This window comes from Mustela nigripes, chromosome 2, assembly GCF_022355385.1.
Source record: "Mustela nigripes isolate SB6536 chromosome 2, MUSNIG.SB6536, whole genome shotgun sequence".
NCBI lineage: Eukaryota > Metazoa > Chordata > Mammalia > Carnivora > Mustelidae > Mustela > Mustela nigripes.
This window is the reverse complement of record NC_081558.1, coordinates 178,058,313-178,083,220: the sequence shown is the minus strand read 5'-3', so window position 1 is coordinate 178,083,220 and position 24,908 is coordinate 178,058,313. Positions and strand designations below refer to the sequence as shown.

The 24,908-nt window shown below is 33.9% G+C and overlaps 1 protein-coding gene across 1 annotated transcript in view; it reads left to right on the top strand.

Moving 5' to 3' along the window:
* Positions 1–24,908, top strand: part of EPHA3 (EPH receptor A3) — a 354,334-nt gene that overhangs the window by 10,116 nt on the left and 319,310 nt on the right. The window contains exon 2 of the mRNA XM_059392132.1: positions 9,308–9,372. Coding sequence (XP_059248115.1) covers positions 9,308–9,372 — 65 coding nt within the window. The remainder of the gene's footprint in view (positions 1–9,307; positions 9,373–24,908) is intronic.

The window sequence follows — 24,908 nt, the reverse complement described above, 5'->3', positions numbered from 1 at the left end:
GAAATTCTGTTTCTCTGAATTATAAATTTGTGATGAGGAAAGATAAAAATAACCATGTGTAAGCTATTTGCCATTATCTAATTTTATAAGTTTTTCCCAACTGGACCCCTTAATCTACCCACAGTATTCAAAGATAGTATAAAGCTAGAGTTATGTCTAAATTGTGATTTTTTTTCCCCTTTCATATGCCAAAGCTATTTATGGTTGGTTTTGCATTTTAACTGAATGTAAAGAACTGGCATAATCATAGAAATTATAAATGGAAATTAAATTGGGTTGTTATTCTTTCATTAGGTGTATAAACTTCATCCAATATATATTTCACCAAATATAGCTATCTCTAAATTCTGAAAATGTTTTTAAAGAAGCAGAAAAAAAGGGAATAGTATTTTTCTCTTGGTTTATTTTTATGATCTGGTTTACCCTAGATAAGTTAATTCTCATTTACATTAGATAACTCAAAAAAGGCAAACTCAGATTTTTATTATGGCATTCTTAACATTTCGGATCTGAAATTTTAATGCTTTAATAGTCTTTTTTTTTTTTTTTGAAAAATGTTTTTCAGTCATTATTATTTGTATTTTATCTGAATGAACAGGTTTTCTTAAACATTTGTGTGTTGAATAAGGACTTTTTTTTTCTCTTTCCTTACAAGCAATGTCCAAAATTATTCCAAATGTTTATATCTTTTAAAAATATATGTAGAATTAGAGAAGAAAAGAACTAAAGGTGGCCCTTTGGAAACTAATTAAGAATATTTTATTTTATGTTTGCCTGGGTTTGCAGTAGGTTTACTACTCTAAGCTAATAGTGACTGCTTAGGAATTCAAACTTAATTTCAGAGCCACAAATCTAAAAACCATTAAAAATGAATCAAGAAATATGTTAAGAAAAAATAACTCATGTTCCATATTACAATTTGTTGTTTGTATTTATTTATTTATCAAACAGTACACACATGACTATTAGTTATGTACTGGACTTTGGAAAAAAAAATTATTGGGAAGAGTATATCTTCTTCCCTTGAAGATAACTTAGGTGGAAGAGATGACCACAAAATAAATATTTATATAAAAATTTAGTGTTTTAGCATAGATGTAAAAATTACAAAAATACAATATGAATCTTTAGAGTAGGGTACAGTTAGCTTCCCAGAAAAGAACACTTGGGATATAGAAAAAAAATTTTTAATATAAAAGTTAATAAGTTAAAAACAAGGCAGAGAAGATTAAATGATTTGTCTAATATGTGGTAGCATAATTTTAATTCCAATTATTTTACCTCGTATGTCTAGAAAACTTTAGAAATAATCGGAATGGGTGCATTTTAAGTATATATACAAGTAAAAAGCACCTTTTAAAGTACTGAACACTCAGAAATAGCTATTCTTAGTAAACATATAGCTAAGTTCAATGTCAGTTCTGGCTGAATAGATTCATACTCACGTGTGCATGAGGGTATATGGGAAACAAACATGATTGCATGTCAGAAAGGAACGATCCCCAAATAGAAGCCTTTATAGGCTGTTCATACCAACTCTACTACCAAGAGAAATCACATTGAGGTTTTCCGAATTCTACCTTCTCTTTGAGGGACACATTAAAAGTTTTCTGGGGCGCCTGGGTGGCTTAGTGGGGTAAGCCTCTGCCTTCGGCTCAGGTCATGAACTCAGGGTCACGGGATCCAGCCCTGCATCAGGCTCTCTGCTCAGCAGGGGGCCTGCTTCCCCTTCCGCCTCTGCCTGCCTCTCTGCCTGCTTGTGATCTCTCTCTCTCTCTGTAAAATAAATAAAATCTTAAAAACAAAAAACAAAAAACAAACTTCTATCACCAGTGCAAATGCTTTGATTTTTTTCCCTTGATACCATACTTCTAAGATGGAAAGTTTTGAATTAAACGGATAAGCATGTGACTCCACATTGGATCCTTTGTGGACCTCTGTAGAGACCCATATTTATACCTGAAGAGTTTGTTTATATGTGTGCATGTCTTTGTGTGTAGCTGCCAGTCCCAATGTGTGACGTAAAGTCCAGATGTAGTTGTATCCCCGAATATGATGAAGCCAAAGCCAGACCCTGATTTTACTTTTCAAGAAATTTAAATCAATTTATTCTGCAAGGGGTATTTTTTGAAATTAAAAAAAAAAAGAAAAGAGAAAAAAAAAGAACATGTTTTGTGGCATAATTATGTCCAGAGAGTGCTTTTAAACTGAAATTAAATGTTATCACTGCACTTTTTGTTCTCTCTGCTAAACTTTTGAATCCTTATATCCAAGGGCATCCAGGAGTATTTTATTTCTAAAAGAAATGCTGTAGTAGAATTGTTCTACTAAAGCAAATGTGCTTATTCTGTTTCATTTTCTTAGCCATCAGTCAAACTCTGACTGAACAGACAGCTTTCATTTAGTAGTTGATGTTTGATAATCAAGATTTTATGATTAAAAAAACGTATTCCAAGGCAGCCTCCATTTATGGTGTGAAGGCAAAATATATATGCTAAGGTTTGAATATGTAATTGCCTTAGCAATTATTTTTATAATTTTAGAATTGCATATTTTCATTTTTTACTTTTTAATCTGTCAGAAAAGCCTTTCTGAATTAGAAATAAACAAGTTCTATTATTTCTAGAACACTTTAAAAGGCAAAATATGTTGGAAAAATACAGTGTTAATAAAATCATTAATCTAATTTTAGTAAGTTTCACATTTTGGGAAATACATTTTATTTATCTAAATGATTCGTAATATCAGTTGACAATGCACAGAGACAGAGACCTGCCATTCCAGCCACTGTTATTAAAGCTGGGATAGTTAACTCACTAAAATTTCACTGACAGTAGGCCATCCCCACTCATTTATGTGAAAGGACTAATTTGTTGTAAGAACACATTCCCTAGTGATAGTTTTATAGCTGTTTTTCTATGTAATAGTACGATATTAGAATGAACTTTATATTTCTCAGATTAAGAAGGAAAAAAAAAAGAGAAAACTTTAACACATTAGAAACAGCACAGGGTTTCCATTTGTGAAGTGTCCAGGTTTCAAGCAGAATTTTGGTCTGTGTTTCTGTTATTTCCTTGAACAACTCTAGTCATTAAAACACGAACATCTTATTGTGAGACTATGTTTTGAGTCCAAAGAGATCTCCTTGCTCTTCGCAAAGATTGAGATGAGGCAACTAATTACAGTTACTTCTGTAATTAGGACCTATATAGAAGTAAATCCATTATTGCTCAGGAGGAAAAGCTTAAAAGGAAGAGTAAGTTAATAGTATACCACCTTATCCAGAAATCTGCCTAAATCACATAAATAAGCCCTTAAAATACCATGTGACAAAAGGTTTTTTTTTCTTTTTTTCACAGAACTGCTAGCACTACAGAATTTTTATTTGAATTTTTACATAATGACTTTAGCTGGCAGCTGGATGGAGAAATTATCACGAATTAATACTTTTCTGTGACACGAAATGCTTGTAAAATTTAAGAAAGTTTATAGGAAGACTTATCTGCACACAATAAGTTATTGTTGACTTCATTTATAACCTCAAACATTATGTAAGTTTTAGTCTATGAAATACAATATTAACTCAATGTATTGAAATGGTTCTAGTTATATTTAGGTAGAAATAAATATAAACAGGAAGGCTGCAGGAGTTATAAATTAAGAATATGTAATCACAGTAGGTAAAAGTTATGTTGACATATATAAGTACATAAGTCAAACTTTGACTTCTCTAAATTTCTTCTCAATGGAATATCCTAGTATGTACAATAAAATGAACAGCTGAGCTTCGGTGTACTTCTGTCAGAAAATACATCTTGGTTTCTTGATTCCATGTTACAGTTGACCGGAGTACTACACAGAGAACTACAACACCCACAGTAAAATTTATCACTTCCTGTATCATTTTCTTCTATTTGTGACATTTAAGTGCAACCTAGAAACAGATTAAAGGATCCTTCTGCTATCTGTAACCTAGAGCAAATCTACTCTTTTTATCGTAACGGAAAGTGATGAAAATGATAAAGATAAGTAGTGTACAAGAAATGTGGCTGGGACAATGACAGTGATAGTGTGAATAGGAAAGGAAATTTCATTTTTCTTTAGTAAATGCAAGACATAATAAAGGGATGGATTCCTATTCTGTTGTAGTGGTTCTACAGTTATTTGCAATTGGCTTTAAAGGCACCTTAGCTGAATGTTTTATCGTTTCATATGAGAACATGATTGTTATTATAAGAGTCTAAATTCTTTAGCCATTAAACTCCTCTGATCACCTAGAATTAATTATTTGATAATTTTTATAACTCGATATTTTCAAAAAATGCAACTAACATTTCATAAAATACAAATCGCATTACTGTAAAGCATAGTGATATGTTATTAGATAATTGAAAATATCTTCCACTTCAGTAAGAAATTGTGTCATTTAATTTTAAAAATTATTTTAGCAATATCTGCGTATTTGCAGCCCTTAATTTGCAAGACAGAATATTAGTTTAGTTCTCAGTCTTTCTAACTGGATACATAGTCACATGAATCAGAACTTTGAAATGCCCTCAAAAAAAATCTTGGCATGTTAATGATTCCCCAAGTGAAAACTCCAGAAATGTATACCTTAAATTTTTAATCTGTCCTCACTAGCTAGCAATATGTGTTGAAAACACTTATTTTAGTAATCGAGTCCTTTAAAAATTTTATTGCATTATTATTAAGAAGGGAACAGTTATAAATTCTTGGTATAGATTCTTCATAACACTGTTCATACAAATGAACCAAGGAGTGGACATTTATTTGGTTGTCTCTTCATTATGATGGAAAATAGGAAAGAAGAGAGGGCAAGACTCCTGGACATCTTTTTTTTTTTTTTTTTTAAGATTTTATTTATTTATTTGACAGAGAGAGAGGGAGACAGAGAGAGAGCACAAGTAGGCAGAGCAGCAGGCAGAGGAAGAGGGAGAAGCAGGCTCCCCACTGAGCGGGGATCAAGATGCAGTGTGGGCCTTCAATCCCAGGACCCTTGGATCATGACCTGAGTTGAAGGCAGGCGTTTAACCGACTGACCCACTTAGGTGCCCCAAGACTCCTGGACATCTTAAACCCTCAATCCAGCTGAGTGGGAAAAGTGACAGTAAAGATCAGTGGCAGGAATGACAGGAAGATTTTCTCCTTTCTAAAAGTACTTGCTCCAGTTTGAGCCAACTTACCTATTCTTACTTCGTTCTTATTCCTGTTCTCCATTCTACCCCTTCTAATTCCCATCAGAGAACATAATTCCTTTTGCTCAGCAAATTCACATTAGTGCCCACTTGAAAGCCAACTCAGTGAGTTTGAAAAAGGATTCCTGAATATGAATCCTTTCATGATTCATGAAATCAGTTTTCATGAATGTGAACCCCTTTACCCATTCATACATCTTTTATTTAAAAGAAATAAAGTTTAGGCCGGGTAAAACATGTTAAAGAAACCCAGAACTATATACATCCAGACTTTGGGCAGTGATTTCCAAATACAGTTTTGCCAAAGAGCACTTATTTATTGCTCTGTTCAGAGTCAGGACATTTTAAAATGTGTCCGGCTTAAATCACTTTAAGAAGTTAATATATGCCATAGAGCTCTTTAAATTGAAAATATTATTTTAAAGAGAAAATAAGCTGAAATTAATGAAATGAAATGTTTCCTGTTACAAAACAAAAATATTTAGAAATCATACCTTTAGAATATGAACAGTGGCAAGGAACAATTTATATCTTTGAAAAGTAATCTGGCAAAAGGCAGTTATTAAAGGATTAAAGCCATCCTCCATCTGACCTTAAGAATATTCCTAACTCTTCTTGGTTAAAAGTTATAATCACGGACTCAGAATATTTTCAGAAGTTGAAATAAACCTTCTACATTGCAAATCATCACTAAAACTCAAAAAACTGAATATAATTGTATGTCACAATTCTGTTTCTTCCATGTGTCCCAACATTTGTATGTTGGTACCGCCAAAAGGCTATGATCAGGTTGTACCTCTATTTTAGGAGAGAAAGCATTAGAAACCCAAGTTCTTGCGTGATTCAGTGTCGGATTCAGTATGTTATATTGCAATGTTGGATTTAGTCAATGTATCCAGAGAACTCACTTGCAACATGCTGACTTTCAAATTCCATTAACTTTCTCTTTTTCTTATTTCAATTATGCTACACTCAGACTGCTGCACAACAGATCACAGGAGATTTGAGGTTATATCCTGGGAAGTCCCAGGTTAGCAATCATTCACTTTAAAGTGGCTAGTATTCTTAGATTCTGCTTTTCTTATTTGGCTATAAACAAAAGGCACCATATGAACTCAAAACATAAGCTTTTAAAAAGTGTTTTGATGTCACTCTTCTTTTCTATTAGGTTATATCTCCATGGTTGATTATAAATACAATTCATAAACCAACATAGTATGGTTGTGAGTTCAGGTATTAATTTTACAAGAACACCAAATCTGTATAGCATGTTATAAACTCATGGAGGCTTTAAATACATTTCTATTATTTGATCATCACATGATGCAACAGTGTGAGATAACCAGGACAGATATAATTATGTTTGATAGACAACAGAATCAGAATCATGGGTAATGATGCTGCTGTGTTTTCCTCATTCACGTAAAATAGAGTACACTAAATTTCCATTTCCAAGTAAATGAAATAAATTCAATCAATTTATTATACTTATTTAATCAACAGCGTGATATAATTCTTTTTGGCTTAGTTATTCTCTTTTGAGTAGACACCAAATGCAGATATGATTAGTCCGGTCCCTTCTCCCTCATTATCATCAGAGAAAACTAAAGGGTATTTAGTTCTTAGTTAACAGCCTACATTCCAATAAGTCATTGACTAAATGGAGACTATATTCATGTCTTCTTTTGCCTCAAACACTTTCCTCCTCTGGTTAGTAATATTGAAATTAAATCAGCCGTTTAACTTAGCGAGTTGAGTGACACATATTCATTTAGTACATATTCAGTTATTACACACCACCCACAAATACATTGAACCATTTAGACTCCTAAAGGGATTGCAAATATGATCTAATGATGAATATTGGCATTGTAAATTCTATGCAAATCATATGTAAAACTCAGAGAAATCATCTGATGACTGATAGAACTGTCAAAGTAGGATTCATCAATAGAACATATCTATTAGAATGAATGTTGGTAAGATGCTTTACTCTGAAGGTGAATTTTCATATTTTCAAAAGTTCTCTAACATTGATTAATCTGAAATATTATCTGTAACATTGATTAATTGGTTGAGGGTTTTTAAAAATCATTTTTGACAGATAATTTCAAGACAATTAAGACTATTCATTTCTAAACTGATATCCTGGGAAATAATACCATTATGGAAATTGCACTATGTAATCCATGCAGCAACTGGTTTCTTCTCTTATCTAAATATAATTACTTCTCAGTGGGATTAATTCATTGTGAGAAAAAAAAAATCTTTAATCATTAAGGAATTCCAGTGTAATTACGTTTATGTAATTTCACTAGCAAAACTTAGAGATTCTAACTTTGAGAATTATATGTCTTCTAACTTAATAGTCAGGAGGATTTTTTGAAACTCACCTAGATAGCCAAATACCTTCTTTTAAAAAGCAGTTCTTTTTTTTTTAAGTTTTATTTTATTTTATTTATTTGACAGAGAGAGAGAGAGAGATCACAAGTAAGCAGAGAGGCAGGCAGAGGGGGAGGGGGAAGCAGGCTTCCTGCTGAGCAGAGAGCCCAATGCGGGGCTCGATTCCAGGACCCTGAGATCATTACCTGAGCAGAAGGCAGAGGCTTAACCCTCTGAGCCACCCAGGCTCCCCTAAAAAGCAGTTCTTGAAAATTTAGAATCTCACACCTATAAAATATGTTTTTTCTTTTACTTAACATTTTATAAGATTAATGTTTCCTATTTGGGGTGATTGAAGTATGGTGTTTTTTACGGATCAGGAAATATTTTATTGACAACACAAGGACCTGTTTACACAGTGCATGTATTAACATTGTATTTTGATTTATGTATATATGGAAACTGAAAATGATTTCTCATTGTATTTATTGATTCACCTGCTCTGGTTTGTGTTAATAATACATAGCTATTTTGTGTAAACTTCCTCTACGTCTTCCATTAGTCAATTGTGGGATTGCTTTCTGATTTAGATGAAGGATGAGGTAAAACCATAGTTTACATTGTTTAATAGATCAACAAAGTGAGCCTTTCGTTATTAATTCAACTTGAAGTATCTTTTTATATTTTAATTTTTAATTCATTACCAATTATTACCCTCTGCGTTAAAAAGAAATGATTTGGAACGCCTGGTGGCTCAGTCAGTTAAACCTCTGCCTTTGGGTCAGGTCATGATCCCAGGGTCCTGGGATTGAGTCCGGCATCGGGCTCCTTGCTTGGTAGAGAGCCTGTTTCTCTCTCTGCCTCTGCCTGCCACTCTGCCTGCTTGTGCACTTGCTCTCTGTCTCTCGCTCTCTGACAAATAAATAAATAAAACCTTTAAAAATTAAAAAGAAATGATTTGTCTTTCTTTAATAATATGTTCAAAATGAAAACACATTCATGTTGTGTCTTATTATTCATCAGACTTTTTAATAGCTAGTGCAAAGTTCTAAGTAAAATCATTAAAGCCTTTGAGTAACAATGTTTTCTTTAAATAACTAAAGCTTCCAGGGAATTTTATAAAATATAGTTTTGTTTTGATTTCTCCTGGAATTATTAGTGAAGCATGTTTTTTTATTACACATAAGAAGATAATTTATGTGGTCTTAAAAATTCTTCTATTGGACACAGACAATAAAAAAGATGTCCTAACAGACACAAACAGAAATATTGGTTCATTATGGAAGCATATTAAAGAAGTTCATTCATAGTGAAATCATATGTAAATTTGTTAAATTTAATGGTCTTCTAAGTTATTTTGATAACATGTTAGCATTAATGTTTCCTGTTTTTCATTTTTACCATTTCTTCCTTAAACCTATAATTAATTGGTCAAAACCTGTTATCAATATTTTGAATATTGATCTATCGTTATAAATAAGCACAGTCAAAAAAGCCAGAGAAATTTAATTCCTTAACTATTTCCATGATTACTTCCCCTTTGCCATTTCCTTCTTTTTCTTTCATATTCCTATCACAAAAATAAAGAGTCTTGTGTTTTAAACATGGTCTTATTCTTATATCAACGACAACAGGCAACGTTAACTTCACAGAGGCAAATAGAAATTTATTTATTTTAACCGCATTTGTGTGTTTGTGTTTTCTTTTAGTCAATCTACTGGATTCAAAAACAATTCAAGGGGAGCTGGGATGGATCTCTTACCCATCACATGGGGTGAGTATGGTAAACTGTTGAAAGGAAACATGATTCTGTCCATTGTCTCATAGAGAACAGAGGGAATTACTGGTATGTTCTCTAAAATGAACTCCTCTACTTCAGTGACATATATATTTATCAGTATCTTCAATACATGCACCAAGAGAGCCAGATATTTGTGTCCAATGGAACTATTAAAATTTTTGAAGTCTAATTTTTTCCTTCTGAATCGATTGCCATCAGTTGCTTGATGACACTAATTAAACCTTTTACTGGCATCATGTAGATGGTCTGAGTGTGATCATCTAACATTCTTTTTGTGATGTGATCAGAAGAGGTGAATTGAGAACACATTTCAAATTTCAAGTAATGTAGAAAGTGTGTATTTAGAGACCTGCAGAGTCATAGCATTAAAAGCAGCCTTGGAGACCATCCAAGAAGGATATATTTGTCAATTCTGTAAAACCTTAAATTCTTTGTTCATTGATCTTTATTTCTTAATTTCTTCACATTGCTTTAACTTCTTCACTTAAAATGTCTGCAGCATATCAAGGTCAGCGTAAGCCTGGGAAATTTCATTTAGAAAAAAAAAATTGACTACCTTTAAATTTAAACTCTTTATATACCTTTAATACATTACCAAGCCAGACATAGTTTACTAAAGTGTATAGAATTTTTGTGACCCAACCGTTTCTGATAAGATTCTGTGAGAAAGTTTTTTGTTTTCTTTTCTTTTCTTTTTTTTTTTTTTTTTTTTTTTGGTGGTGCTTGGGGGAGAATCATCATATACATTTGGAAAATTCTTGTTCTTATGAAATTGTGTAATAAGTGCCTAAACATACTTTGCTTCCAAGTATAGCTTGTGGAAAATGTAAAATGTTATTTTGAAATACCTGTGGTAGGAACAAATTTGTGTATTTCTTTTCCTTCTACTCATCCTCTTTTTAAAGAGGTTATAATTACTTCCACTTAGTGCTGATATTCAGTCTTTAGATTTTTGTGCCTAAACATACTGATTTTTACGGTACTGCCAGCTTCTTCTTCACCAACGGATGTTTTACATCAGAGATACTTCATCTATCTGTCATCTTTGAATCTGCTTCTCTTCCTGGTACACCTTGACATTGACACAATGCCAAAACCTATCACATAATCAGGACTTGGTTGGTTGTTTTGGAGGAGAGAATATGAAGTAAGCCAGGATTTGGTCTTCCCATAGGTGTAAAAGGAATCAAATTATTAGGATAAAAGCACATCCTGGGTAGTCAGAAAGAGTGAATCAAAACTCCAGATTGAGCTGGAAAACTCATTTAAAACTAGTCACCCTAAAGTCAAGTCTAATTTTAATTCTGATTTTAGAAATTTGCGTTTTTCATTACTCCGTCAGGTTATCCACTATAGAAACTTGCTGCCTAAGGATGTATGAAAAGCAAAAATCACAGTGACATTTTACTAACAGATAGTTATACAGGCTTATAAAAAAACAACAAGAAATTAACATGTATTTCAAAGCAACAGTCTATTTCATGATTTCCTTTGAAGAAGGCATAAAGAAAAAATATTTCTATATATTAAGACTTTTGGGGAGAATACTGTGTAAGTGAATACATTTAACCATGTTAATATTAGGTGTATTGTAATGAAACAAAACTGGCACTTCTGCTTCCAGAGATATGTTGGGGGTGGGGAGAAATGTTCTAGAGAAATGTTCTCTACTACTCAAGGTGTGGTAGGTATGTGCACTAACCAGCAATATAAATCCCCCGGAGATTTTTTGATAGACTCTCAGGACCTGCCCCAGAATTTCTGAATCAGAATCTGCATCTTAACATGGTCCCCAGGGAATTGCTGAGCACATTAGATTTAAGAAGCACTCCTTAGGATAACTCACCTCTTGGCTTTTCCCATCTCTTGCCCAATTTCCTACCTCATTTTTGTCCACAAATTCTGTGGCTTTATCAGCAAACAGTTTTCAGTTTTCCTTTGGCTTTTGGTTGCCTTAGAGAGCCAACCTCATGAGCTTGGGCTTCCTCTTCATTGTTTTCCTGGTGCATCTCCCTGCAGCTGTGTCTTTCCTTTTGGAGGGAAGGGGGGAATGGGGAGTTGAGTGAGCCTAGTAGTGGGTATTAAGGAGGGCAAGTATTACATGGAGCACTGGGTGTGATGCATAAACAATGAATCTTGGAATTCTGAAAAAGTAAAGTTAAATAAAAAAAGCCTAAGACAACTGGCCAAGTTTTCGGAGTTATCTTTAAAACTATCAGGGAAAACAAAAATCTCCCCAACAGGTCATGATATTTATAATATCCCAAGACCCCAAAGCAAAAAGAGAAAAAATATATATAGAGAGAGAGATGTGAATTATTATCCTGTGGTGCTGTATAGTGTGTTTTTCCTCTAAATCGTATATTGTGTTAACCAAAATGTCCACAATGAAATAAGTAACATAATTTGGAATATGTTTGATTAATATTCATTTCTTTTTGAGAAACTGATGAAATTTTTAAAAAGATTTTATTTATTTATTTGACAGATCACAAGTAGGCAGGGAGGCAGAGCAAAGAGAGAGAGGGGAAACAGGCTCCCCGCTGAGCAGAGAGCCCCATGCGGGGCTCCATCCCAGGACCCTGAGATCATGTCCTGAGTGGAAGGCAGAGGCTTTAATCCACTGAGTCACCCAGGCGCCCCCAGAACTGGTGACATTCTCGAGTAAAAGCACTGCATAGTTAATTACCAGTTGGAATTTAACATCCTTGCTTTTATAGTTGTTTATGCTTTTATTTTTAATTATTTTTATTGCCTAACCAGTGCCATTTTCAATATAACAAAAATAGGTTAATTTTGTGATCTTTTGTTTTTAAAGGAAATAGTTAAAAATATCATGATATTTTTGTTACAGCTTTTCCATAAGAAGTGAAATGTAGTGCTGGAAACAATTTTGAACTTGTTACTGTCTTAATTGATTAACTCCAATAAAAGCAGTGCATCTGTTTGTAGGTTAACTAAAATATGATTATAAAGTTTGGAGGAAAAAATTGTAATAACAATGTTATAGCATACTAAGTAACTGAAAACCCTGCTTTGTGTGTATGTGTGTGTGAGAGACAACATTTAAATTCTATTCTCTTAGCATATTTTAACTATTCGATACAGTGTTACCAGCTTCACTCACGGTATTTTACATTCTATCTACAGAGCTTATTCATCTTAAGGTTAAAGTTTGTACTCTTTTACCTACTTCTGCCTGTTTCTCCTACTTCTCAGTCCCTGACACCCACTTTTCTTCTGTTTCTATGGGTTTGACTTTTTTTCCCCCCTAAAATCTGTGAAATAGTGATATTATGTAATATTTATCTTTCTCTGTCTGGCTTATTTCATAGCATAATGTCCTAAAGGTCCACGCATGTTGTTGGAAACAGCAAGGAAAATCCTACTCTTTTGATTTAGGCCCTCCCATGGGGGAGGTAGGTAGGTAGGGAGGCAGTTTTGAATGGGCTCCATGGAGATATTTGAAAATATGGTTGTCATAACTGGTAAGGCAGGACACTGCTGGCATTTAGTGTGGAAGGTCTGGGTGCTGCTAAACATCTTGCAAGAAACAGGGCAAACTCCCACAACAAAGAATAATCAGGCCCAAAATAACACTGCCCAGGTTGAGAAATCCTTGCTTAGGGGATGAATAACGGTGCTTTGTCAGGAGCTGTGGTCACTAAAAAGAAACTGGGAGACTGCTGGCAAGTTCTCTAAGTCTCAGCCTTACTCCCATCCAAATTCCAAATCTTTTGCAATATGAATTTTAAAAAATGATTGTATACCAAAGCTATATAAAATTAATATATTTGGGCGAAAAGGCCCAACGATGAGTCATTCCTTCATGTATGTTCTTTCCTATTTTTGTTCCCTTTTTCCCCCAGAGATGTATTCATGCATAAAAACTTACAATTAACCTATGTAATTTTCTTGGGAGGAGTATTTCTATCTCTATTTTAAAATGATGCTTCAAATCTTAGAGGAAATCTGGTGAAAATTATGGTACTATACCATTAGGCCTGGAAAAACTTCTCCAAATGAGTATCTGGGAGGAAATTTAATGAGACTTTGGTTTTCTTTAAATGATTTTTTTTAAAGATTTATTTATTTATTTAGAAAATTTTCCTTAAAGATTTCCTTAGACATTTATTGGTGCCTTACTTATGATAATTTATAATCATAATAAATGATATGTATTTATTTTAGAGAGAGAGAGAGAAAGGGCAAATGAGAGTGGGGGAGGGGGGCAGAGGGCCAGAATCATTTGCAAGCAGACTCCTGGCTCTGTGTGGAGCCCCAGCAAGGCTTGATCTCATGACCCATGAGGCTATGACCTGAACTGAAACCAAGAGTCAGATGCTTGACAAATTGAGTCACCCAGGCACCCCTCTAAATTAAATTCTTATAAATAATACTCAAAGTTTGTAAACTGAAATTATCAGGGGGTTATGAACACAATTTATTTTTTGATAAAAGTTGTTTTTTTTTTTTTTGTTATGGACAAGTTTTGCCACTAATAAAGCAGACATAGCAATGACATTTGCTGTCTTTATGAACTGTGAATTATAATGTTCAAATTTTGGGTATAATTATCTTCAGAAACTTTAGTAATCAGTAGGTTAAATATTCTTTGATTTAGGGGACAATCAACACACGTAAAAACCCATTTACATATTTTATTACAACTTTGAAAGAGTCTTTTGTTTAAATATGTCTAGTATTTAAATTTATTGATTGGTTGATTGATTGATAATGCCAATCTACCACATAAGTTTTCTTAGTATATGTGTCAACGTAGAAGAAGGATCAGAGGGAGGTGGAGCTGTATAATTAGAATAGTATTGATATGCTAACCAAATAGTACAAAGGAATTATGAGCCCCAATTCACTTAATTACAGAAGCTCAGATAGCCAGAAGGGCATGAGGAGAGGGTTGGGGAACGTGCTGTGATGGGCACTGGATGTTATACACAAGTAATGAATCACTGAACACTACATCAAAAACTAATGATGTAGTATACAGTGGTTAACTGAATGTAATAAATTTTTTTTTTAAAAAAAGGAGAGAGTTTAGGAAATCTAGAAAAAGCATAGCCTGAAATGAGTGATTCATGTATATTAGCTGATGATAGAAAGAATTCTCAAAATTAGTAATTGCAGAGCTTTTTTTTTTTAATTTTCTAACTTCCTCTTTTTTCAACTTCTTTAGAATTTTTTTTCCTTAAAGATTTCCTTAGAAATTTATTGGTGCCTCGCTTTTGATAATGTACACAAACAAGTTAAAACAAACAAAACAAAACCAAAATGCTCTTTTGGCAAAGAGGCCCTGTTGGTTGTCCCCAACATCTATTTCCTGGCTTTTTCTTGAGAATGGCGCACCTATATTGTTTATGTTTTCAACTTCTGTTGTGTCCCTGGAAAATAGCCCCTCTGTGACTCTGTGCGGCCAAAGTTGACTCATCTGAGAGCTAATCATGATCACTTGCCAGTGACTGGTTTAGGCAAAAATAAATAAAGTCAGTGAATCTAGAGCAGAATTCCAGTGAATTCTGGAAAATTTTCCTGCTAATAAAAAGACATGGGGAGAGCCTAAGAACTTTGTGTCTCCAGGCTTGCCCTGTGAGGGCCCAGTGTCCTTGTCTGGAGCATCTGGTCCCTTCATGACCAGAAAAGCGCTAACCCACTTGGGTTAGCCTGGAGAAATTAGCTTAGAGACCTGACCTGGCAGAACCACTGAGTTATGTAAAAGAATTTTCCTTGTTTAAATCACTCTTAGTATTTCCCATACTTTCAAATGAAAGGGATTCTGATAGGATACAATGTTTAATTTCCTGATCAAATATCTTAAATTCCAAATGAGGGATACAGCAATGGATAATTATATTTATATTATTTTGTGAATTGTATTATGTTATTTGTATTTTCCCAGTGCTTTAGTATGATGTTAGAGATCATATGCAGAGTAGTAAAATACAGTTTAGGGTTGGAAAACTGCATTTGAAATCTGGCTTTGCTATTTATTTATTTATTTAAGGTGTTATTTATTTGACAGACAGTGATCACAAGTAGGCAGAGAAGCAGGCAGAGAGAGGAGGAAGCAGGCTCCCCGCTGAGCAGAGAGCCCGATGCGGGGCTTGATTCCAGGACCCTGGGATCATGACCTGAGCTGAAGGCAGAGACTTTAACCCACTGAGCCACCCAGGCGCCCCTGGCTTTGCTATTTATTACTATTTGATCCGACATAGGCTAATTAACCTTCATTAACATTTCTCTTTACTTTTAAAAGAGGAATAATAATAGTTTCCATGTCACAGCACTTTGTAGTGAATATTTGAACAAATAAGATATTTATGTTATCTCTGACAAAATATACGAGATAGTGCATGTGAAAGAGCTATACACGTATAATTTCTTATTCTTAAATAAATTTGAGGATTTCCCCTTCGAATCTTAGCTCTCAGACTCTATGTGGCATCTTGGATTTGGATTTAGGAGAAGGAAAATTGATATTACTACCGGACGTTTTCTTCTCAGTTAAGAGCCCCAAACATGGCCTTTGACATCACAGGGTTGTTACGCTATTGAATCTGTGCAGACAAAAGTGTCCATAAAGTCTTGGCATTATATTTTGAATGGAAAGGGTCAACTATGGATGAATGAGTCAAAAGTTGCATGTCCTCTTTAATTTATTTCAAACTTTTTAAGTGATGAGAATTTCCTCAAAATTTTAATCTCTCTCCTTCAGGGAGACCTTCTGACTCTTTCACATGCCACTCTCCTGCCACCCCTCCCCTCCACCCACCCACACCCCCCAGGTGAGCACGTAATACTCTTAAGCTCATTTTCCTTGTTCTCTCTTGTACCTCCACAGCTTGTAATTCTACATTAACATTCTGCAATTATTTCATTGACACTTATTTCAGCCAGGAAGCTGAAAACCCTATGAAGCCAGTCTCCATCATGAAACTTCCTCTTTTATTCTCCACCGTTTCAGTCCCTGGGATAGCTGTCCATAAATTAAAATTGCCTGAATGAATGAAATATAAACGCTTTCCAAAATAAGGAAGTATAACTAAGTTGACGTTATGTATTTGTTGAAAAAGTTTGATTTCCTATCTGTTATTTCAAATGGTGTCTATTAATGCTTCCACTCTCTTTTTTCGTGGTATAAATGCTAAGTGAAATTATAATATAAACACATACTATATGTACTATAAGCATATAACATATAGATATCCATGTTTATATTGCATATGATATTATGCTGTTGTTTGTACTAGCAGGGCTATTTAGTTAATTACAAACAGCCCATGAATTAGAGGTTAACTGAAAAGAAAATTAGCTAGGGGCACTTGGGTGGCTCAGTGACTCAGTCCTTTAAGCATCTGACTCTTCATTTCTGCTCAGGTCATAATCTCAGAATACTGAGATCGAGCTCTGCATGGGGCTCACCAGTCAGGTGGAACCTACTTGTCCCTCTCCCTCCCGCTTGTGCTCTCATTGAAATAAATAAATAAATCAACAAATAAATAAATAAATCTATCTTAAACAAGAAAGAAAACTAGCTAAAAACAGTTCTATATTGAAGTTCATCTTGACTGTTGTTTGAAGGTTAAAAAGCCAGAATCCTGCAAATAAATTTCATTTAACTAAAAGTAGAAATGTTTAGAATTGAATGAATCGTAGAGAGGAGTGGGAATAATAAAAATAATAGCTAAAATGATTCATTGCTTTGCTGTTCTCCAGTTTACTGTAATTTGCCTTCAGTGTTGGAATTCCTGCTGTTTTTGAAGTCTGGATTTTAAGTCTTAGCTACTAGATCTCTAGCTCTCACATTGTGAATGGTTTCTGAAAGGCAGGAAGAATATTTTGACAACTGGGTGTCAACAATAACCACTTGGGATTCTGCCTTTATGAATCATAGTCTAAATTCTGCTTCATATGCTGAATAGTTGATCTAGAAAAATCAAATTTTTGACACATGTGATATGTGATTCTGGGTCATTTGAAATTTTTATGCCTAGAATGAACAATGCTATATATTTTCAATATGTCACTTTCACCTATTGTGCTGACCTTTCAAGGAAGGCTGTCTGATCAAATTAGAAAAACATGGCAAAGTTTTTCAGTTTTTTCTTTCTCACCTTTCTTTGAAACAAAATGTACCAAAATCTAAGGGGAAATGAGGATAAGTGGTAAAAATAAGCAAAGGTAGAATTTATTCTAGCAACATTTAATTTATAAAAATGTTACCTTTTATTTATTTTAACATAATTTTTGTCAGTGCCTTAAGAAAATAAAAATCATTTTTCCATTGCTAATGTTGTATATTTCTGTGTTCATGCAAACTGTGTTCCTACGTTCACTCAGTTCATTATACATTAAATTTGTTGAAATGTGCAAAATAGTATATAGCAGCCTGAATATCAACTTTTTTATTGCTGAGAAACATTCAGTTCATTTAATATTTAATTTAATTAATTCATTTAATTTTTATTTATGTATTTTTTAGAGTGAGAATTATTGAGAGAGCATATGAGAGGGAGAAGGTCAGAGGGAGAAGCAGACTCCCGCTGAGCAGGGAGCCTGATGTGAGACTTGGTATGGGACTCTGGGATCATGGCCTGAGCCAAAGGCCATCATTTAACCAACTGAGCCACCCAGACACCATCAGTTCCTTTAATATTTAAAAAAATATACTAAAACACCATGTTTTCAAGCTTCCAAATTTTCCTTTGAAATAAGATATAAAAACAACATAGACACTCAGTGGGAAAATGTTTCAATTCTGTTATTATATTAAGCCAAGAATTTTGATAGAAATTTATAAAAATAATAATTTGCCCAAAGTTTCTTTCCTTTCCTTTTTTTTTTTTTTTTTAAATTTCATGACTTAATGATTTTGATCCTTAGGTTTGGTATTGTCTGGTGGGCCATTTTTTTAGAAGATTAAAAAATTAAATATGCCCTGCAAAAATATAGTGTGAAACACTTTTTAAAGAAGTTCCACATTCCAAATGATAATCATTGCATCTGAAATCATTTAAAAGTTATTCTATTTACAATACAGACCACTTAAGTACTTCTGCAACCTTAATAGCCCATTGATTACAGTTATTTGTTTTCTGCTAATGCTGTTCAGTTTAATGAAAAACGATGCCAGTTTCTTGGGGGTTGCTAAAATCATTCATCCCCTTTCCATGAGACATATGAAAAGAAACATCAAAGGGGTTTTCTGAGTAGTCCACTTCTACGAGTTATTTTTATTCATTCTGATATATATTTATATGCAAATAAATATATAAAATAATAATTATAAATATATAGATTGAAATCCTTAGTTTAAAATATGTAAACAACAAGGCGAAATCCAGACCAAGACTTATTTCATTAGAAATCCAGAGGGGTGGGACCCAGAAATCTGCTTTTTCATAGACCCTCTGTGATTGTGATGCTGCTCAAGTTTGGGAATCACTGTACTAGAATATTGTTATTTGCTGTAATGAGGCCACCATTACTTAGGAAGATACTCATTTGCTGCCTGATGCTGTATTGTAGTTCATTCCAACCTCTTTATACAGCACAATTCATGATTAATATAGCTCTGGATGTTTTTCATTTAAGATTTTATAAACATGCAACACGTGAATGTAAGTACTTGACCAGTAGCTTGGGGAATTTATTCTTTGCAGTTTGCTATAATGATTCATTTTAGAATCATTACCTTTCTCTCATGTAATCTGGGAATTTAGTTTGAACTGCATATATACGCTGTTTATACATCTGGCATCCATTGCTCACCATAAAAGAGATAAAATAGTCATGAATTAAGTGATTAAAAAATCGCAATAAAGAATATGAAAATTGTGGCTCAGTGGGTTAAAGCCTCCACCCAGGGTCCTGGGATCAAGCCCTGCATTGGGCTCTTTGCTCAGCAGGGAGCCTGTTTCTTCCTCTCTTTCTCTCTCTCTCTCTCTGCCTGCCTCTCTGCCTACTTGTGATCTCTCTCTGTCAAATAAATAAATAAAATCTTAAAAAAAAAATATGAAAATCTTCCATCAAAGTGTTACTATAATAAGTTTGTCTAGGGAACGGCTATGGGATGTTCCTAGAAAATGACAGGCATCATCTTTTGATGGATTTTATGTGCCACACTAAAGATACTGTATAACAATTAAAGGCAACATTTTAATCTAGGTAATTATGGGGGATGTTTTAATTGAAGAACAGACGAGAGTCAGAAAAAAAAACAGAAAAGCATTGTGAAAGTTCCCATGGGTAGTTTGTATGGGAACCTAGGATCTGCTTGTATCCCTTTGATTATATAGCTTAGTGATTTGGCGTAAGGTTGAATTTTAACTATTTTGCTAATATTCAAAGAAGGGATATTCTAAAAAAATTAAATCTTTTTTTATTAGTGAATTTTTTTTTTTTTTAAATAAAGGCATGAAACAGAGAAGCTGAATTTGGAGAACTGAGTAAGTTGAAGACCATTGGAGGATTCAGTAGAAATGAAAATTATCTTGTAAACTAAGAAAGACAAAGGAAAAGAAAGAAAGGGGAGCATAAAATGCTTGAATGGTAAGAGTAATTAAGTCTCCCTTCCCTGTGACAGTATCAGTCAATGAATTTTTTGGGCCTGAGGTTAAGGATAAGCTAAAATTCAGAAAAATGTAAAATGGTGACCTCTCTTCTCAATATGAAGTAATAGAACTATGGATCTAGTTACTATGGAAGAGAGCCAGTACAGAAAGAGAGGAAGGATGCCATGTGATGGTTTCAAAGAACTTTTATTTTTTAAACATTTTTTTTCTTAAGATTTTATTTATTTATTTGACAGAGATCATAGTAGTAGGCAGAGAGGCAGACAGAGAGAGAGAGAGAGAGAAGGAAGCAGGCTCCCTGCTGAGCAGAGAGCCCTATGCCGGGCTTGATCCTAGGACCCTAAGATCATGACCTAAGCCAAAAGCAGAGGCTTATCCCACCGAGCCACCCAGGCTCCCCAAAGAACTTTAATTCCCAGTCTACACTTGGATATTTATTCCATGCCATGGAATCCAAAGAGAGTTGGTGGTCATAAACTTTATGAATTTAGTCAAAGGTTTCCAAAGAGGATTAAAGCTTCTGAGTGATATGAATCCATCTTGCAAACTGTGCTTGCTCAGCAATTCCCTAGATCCATTTGTCATCTGTATCCATAATGTTGAATATAAGTGATGGGTGGCCATTTTTTAATGTAGAATTAGTGATATAATTTTGACTTCAATTTCTCTCTTCTCATGAGTGTTCAAAAGGCAATAAACAACAATGTAATCATAAACTACAAGAAATTTTGTGAATTTCTAGGTTTTCACAAAATAGTAGAATTTTGTGAAAATATTTATTGACAGAGTTGCTTCACTTTTTTTTAAGGTTTATTCATTTATTTTAGAGAGAGAGAACTTGAATGGGAGGGACAGAGGAAGAGGGAGAGAGAATCTCAAGCAGACTCCACACTGAATGCAGAGCCCCATGAGGGGCTTGATCCCAGGACCTGGAGATCACAACCTGAGCTGAAACCAAGCATCAGATGCTTAACCAACTATGCCACTCAGACACCCCAAGTTGCTTCACTTTTTATTAAGAGTAGCAAAATTTTATTTTATTTGGAGCAGTAGAATATATTCAAAGGGATAATCAATTTTAAAGATAGCAGTGACTTTAGAAGTCATCTGGTGTAATTCCCAAACTCATGTTGACAAACAGCTAAACCTTGGCTTGACCAAGGTCATATTATTGCTTCCTGGGTCTGAGTCCATGCTTTTTTCATTATTCCCTTCTGTCTTGGTCTGGACAATACCAAAGTAGATTTTGAAATTGTGTGGTTTAATACTTAGCAGATTATACACCATCAAGTTTTAGAACTATTTTGTCTGAGTGTGCTGTCTTACAGCACCCTCAATAGTGACCACATCTTGCGATACATCAGTCAATATAAGCTATTTTTCTCAGCAGCTGAAAAATGCCGATCTTTCATAAGCCCAAGAAGAAACTGGGTTGTATAGGATTATTATTAGCTCTCTATTCTTGTGTATATATATCTTCCCCCACCCCGACAAACACAATCCACAAACAGCTGGATTTATGATCTAGGGAATGAACTGTCACTGATGACTAAACATTCTTAACTCATTCTCTTGACAACTCTAAAATCAAGTTGATTTTTAGCTTAGATTCAAATATAAATTTAAATTTACTTGAACTGAAATGACATTTTTAAATGTTAGCTTATAACCAAAGCAAATCCCATTTAATTTCAGTTTTCATAAGAACTATTGGATATTTTGAGACCTTTTTAAAAATTAATACATCATTTTAATGTACTAGTTTAAAAACAAGGGTAAATGTGGTATCTTCAAGCCAATAATCCCCTTTCAGATTTAAAATGTTTCTAAATTGCTAGCTATATCTTTTTGCATTCTGCACTGCTAATATAGATTTTTTTTGTTGAATCATTTTGACAGAAATAAATGGTGCTCTCATGTAGTTTTCCAGATAAGTTGATGAGTAAAAATTAGATTAACAAGTTAGTTCAACAACACATTTTGGACACTAAAATATAAAAACACAGGAGTTACATAATCCAAGAAATAATTTGTGGTGAAATTTACCATAGTGATCATCTCTTTTAAAATCACTACTTTTTCTTTTCTAAAATAAATGATCCTAGTTCAAAGAAAATCCCAGTAGTGATAAACATTTTGGGGGAAGACTAAGGGTGATAGCATTGTTTTAGTTTATTATTTTATTTTATTTTTAGGGATTTGTTTATTTTAGAGAGTGAGAAAGAGAGAGACAGTGTGTATGCATGTGCATGTGTGTGTATGGGGAAAGAGGCAGAGGAAGAGAATCTTCAAGAAGACTCCCTGCTGACCAGGTGACTGAGCTACCCAGGTGTCCCAAGCATTATTTTAGAAAGGAAAGTATATGGGTATTATTAATTTCCAGAGCCAATTGTATTCTTAATAGCTTATGCAGTATAAAAGGGGTATGTAAAATCATTAGTATATTGATACTCATTCATCATGTTGTTTAAGGGAGGAGATTCTTCTTCTTCTTCTTTTTTTTTTTTTTTATTCGTTTGACAGGCAGAGATCACAAGTAGGCAGAGAGAAGGCAGAGAGAGAGGAGGAAGCAGGCTCCCTGCCGAGCAGAGAGCCTGATGCGGGGCTCGATCCCAGGACCCTGGGATCATGACCTAAGCCGAAGGCAGAGGCTTTAACCCACTGAGCCACCCAGGCACCCCCATCATGTTATTTAATAATTGTTTGAGCTCCTAATATGTGGTAGGCCCTATCATATGGAGTAGGGATACAAACATAACCCATAGGTAATATTTTTACCATGTGCTATGTTGTATTCCCCTGCTTTCTGTATATCATTTCACTTAAATCTTACAACAATTGTACAAAATTTACTCTCATTTCATAGTAGAAAAAAAGTACAACCAAAGTGTTTAAATAACTCAAACAAGATCTTACACCCAATAATTGTGTCAGGAATGAAAATCAGTTAGTCAGATTCCTTATGCTGCATACATCACCCCTACTCTAAAATGGTTCTCTTAAGAGAAGTGAGGAATGTATTTCTGGGTGAAGCATAAAGTTTGGTAGAAGACACCATGAACCAGCAACTACAATATTATGAAAATCATCAATTGAGATAAATAGTGGGTAAAATATCGCACTGAATGTGGGATCAGCTCTGTTTGACCTGCATCAGGGAAAATGATTGCAAGAGGTTGTTAAACTTTTAAGGATGAGTTGGAATTTATGAGGTATATGTGACTGGGCATCCCATACACAAAGCACAGACTGTAAAACAGCCTTTTATGCTGAGCAAAAAACACAGTCCATACCATCTGAAAGTAAGGGATAGAAGGAATAAAGTGATAATTTGTGAAGGAAAAAAAAAAAAAAGAAGTGAAAATTTTCATCTGGATTGTGAGGAGCCTCATGCACCATGGTCAGGGGTTTGGATTTTCTTACAGGACATTCTTAAATTGGTTAGGAATTTGGAAGTTTACTCTGTGCACTTAGACCGGAGGTGCAAAAAAGAGTTGGTTTCTAAGGTCATCTGAGAAAGATACCTGGCAAGGCATAGAAGAGAGGTCATGAATGTGGTGTCATTTATGATATCTGCTCTATAAGAAATGATGCCAACTGGATATGGGTGGAAAGGAGATGAAGGATTCAAAGATAATTTCTGATACGATGGGTGATTAATGATGACTCACATGTATATTAGTATCTCCTAGATAAAATCTTCTTAGATGCGCAAATGCCTCTGGATCAACTGTAGGACACCACTTCATGGTTAGAGATTGCATTGCTAATGGTGCTGGTCTCAGCACCATACTTTGCAAATCAGTGTCCTAGATCAATATAAGGGATTTACCTGAAAATAAATTTGAATAGTTTCATTTTGTGAAATTTAAAGGGTAGAAATTAACTGAATTTAAAAGGAGAGATGTGATCTATTCTCATGTGTAGATGGTCAATTAAGATTGAGAATAAATTTTTAATACTTTGTATTGGCATATGTATTTGTTGATATAAACCTATAATATTAACATATAATATTCATGTATATATCTGCACACTTATGGATATTTGTATTTATAACACATATCATAACATACCCAGTGGTATCTAACGTGCTTCTAGTATTTGAAAGTCCATATCATTACCCCAATATTTCCTGAATTACAGAGAAATATAGAAGCCATGAAGACTAAATTTTCAAATAGATGACCATAGTCAGCCATAGAAGGTCATGTAATGTACTTCTAAAGTTTTGGGAGGTCCAATATTGGTATTTTGGCAGTAGAAGGTATTTAGAAGCAAAAAATAAAGATTTTACCCAATATTAATTATATATAATATAGTATTTATAATACAAAACAGGTAATTTCTGAAGAAATGTTGTAAAATAGACTCATGATATGTGATAGACAAAGCATAGATAAAGGGAAAATAAAAGATGAAATTTTGAATAGAATTTTAAACAATTAACAGCCTTAGGAAATATTCACCAGATAGCTTTTCTTTTAGTATGCACTTTCCCTTTGAAGAATATTTCCTTTAACATTTGATTAGATGTAGCGTTTGTAGAATTTATGATTCTCAACAGAGACATAGGTTGGTATTTAAAGCAATATTTAAACAGAAGAGGAATAATGCTTAACTGGGTATAGATCAGGGAATCATTCCATAGGAAATGAATATAAACAAAAAGAACATGAACTATCTCAAGGCACTTATAAACAAATGAAATAATTCTTGTGGCCTTGGTCCTCTTTTTTTTTTCTTTTTTATGATTCTCATGAGTATTTTCATTCCTTTTATCCAAAAATATGTCAAATAAAATAAATGGATGTTTTAATATTTTTAATTATAAAATTTTAATTCAAAATTATAATGAAATTAATTTTATGTGTTCCTTGTGGGACATGCTCAGTAAACATGCATAGGTCCGAATTGTCA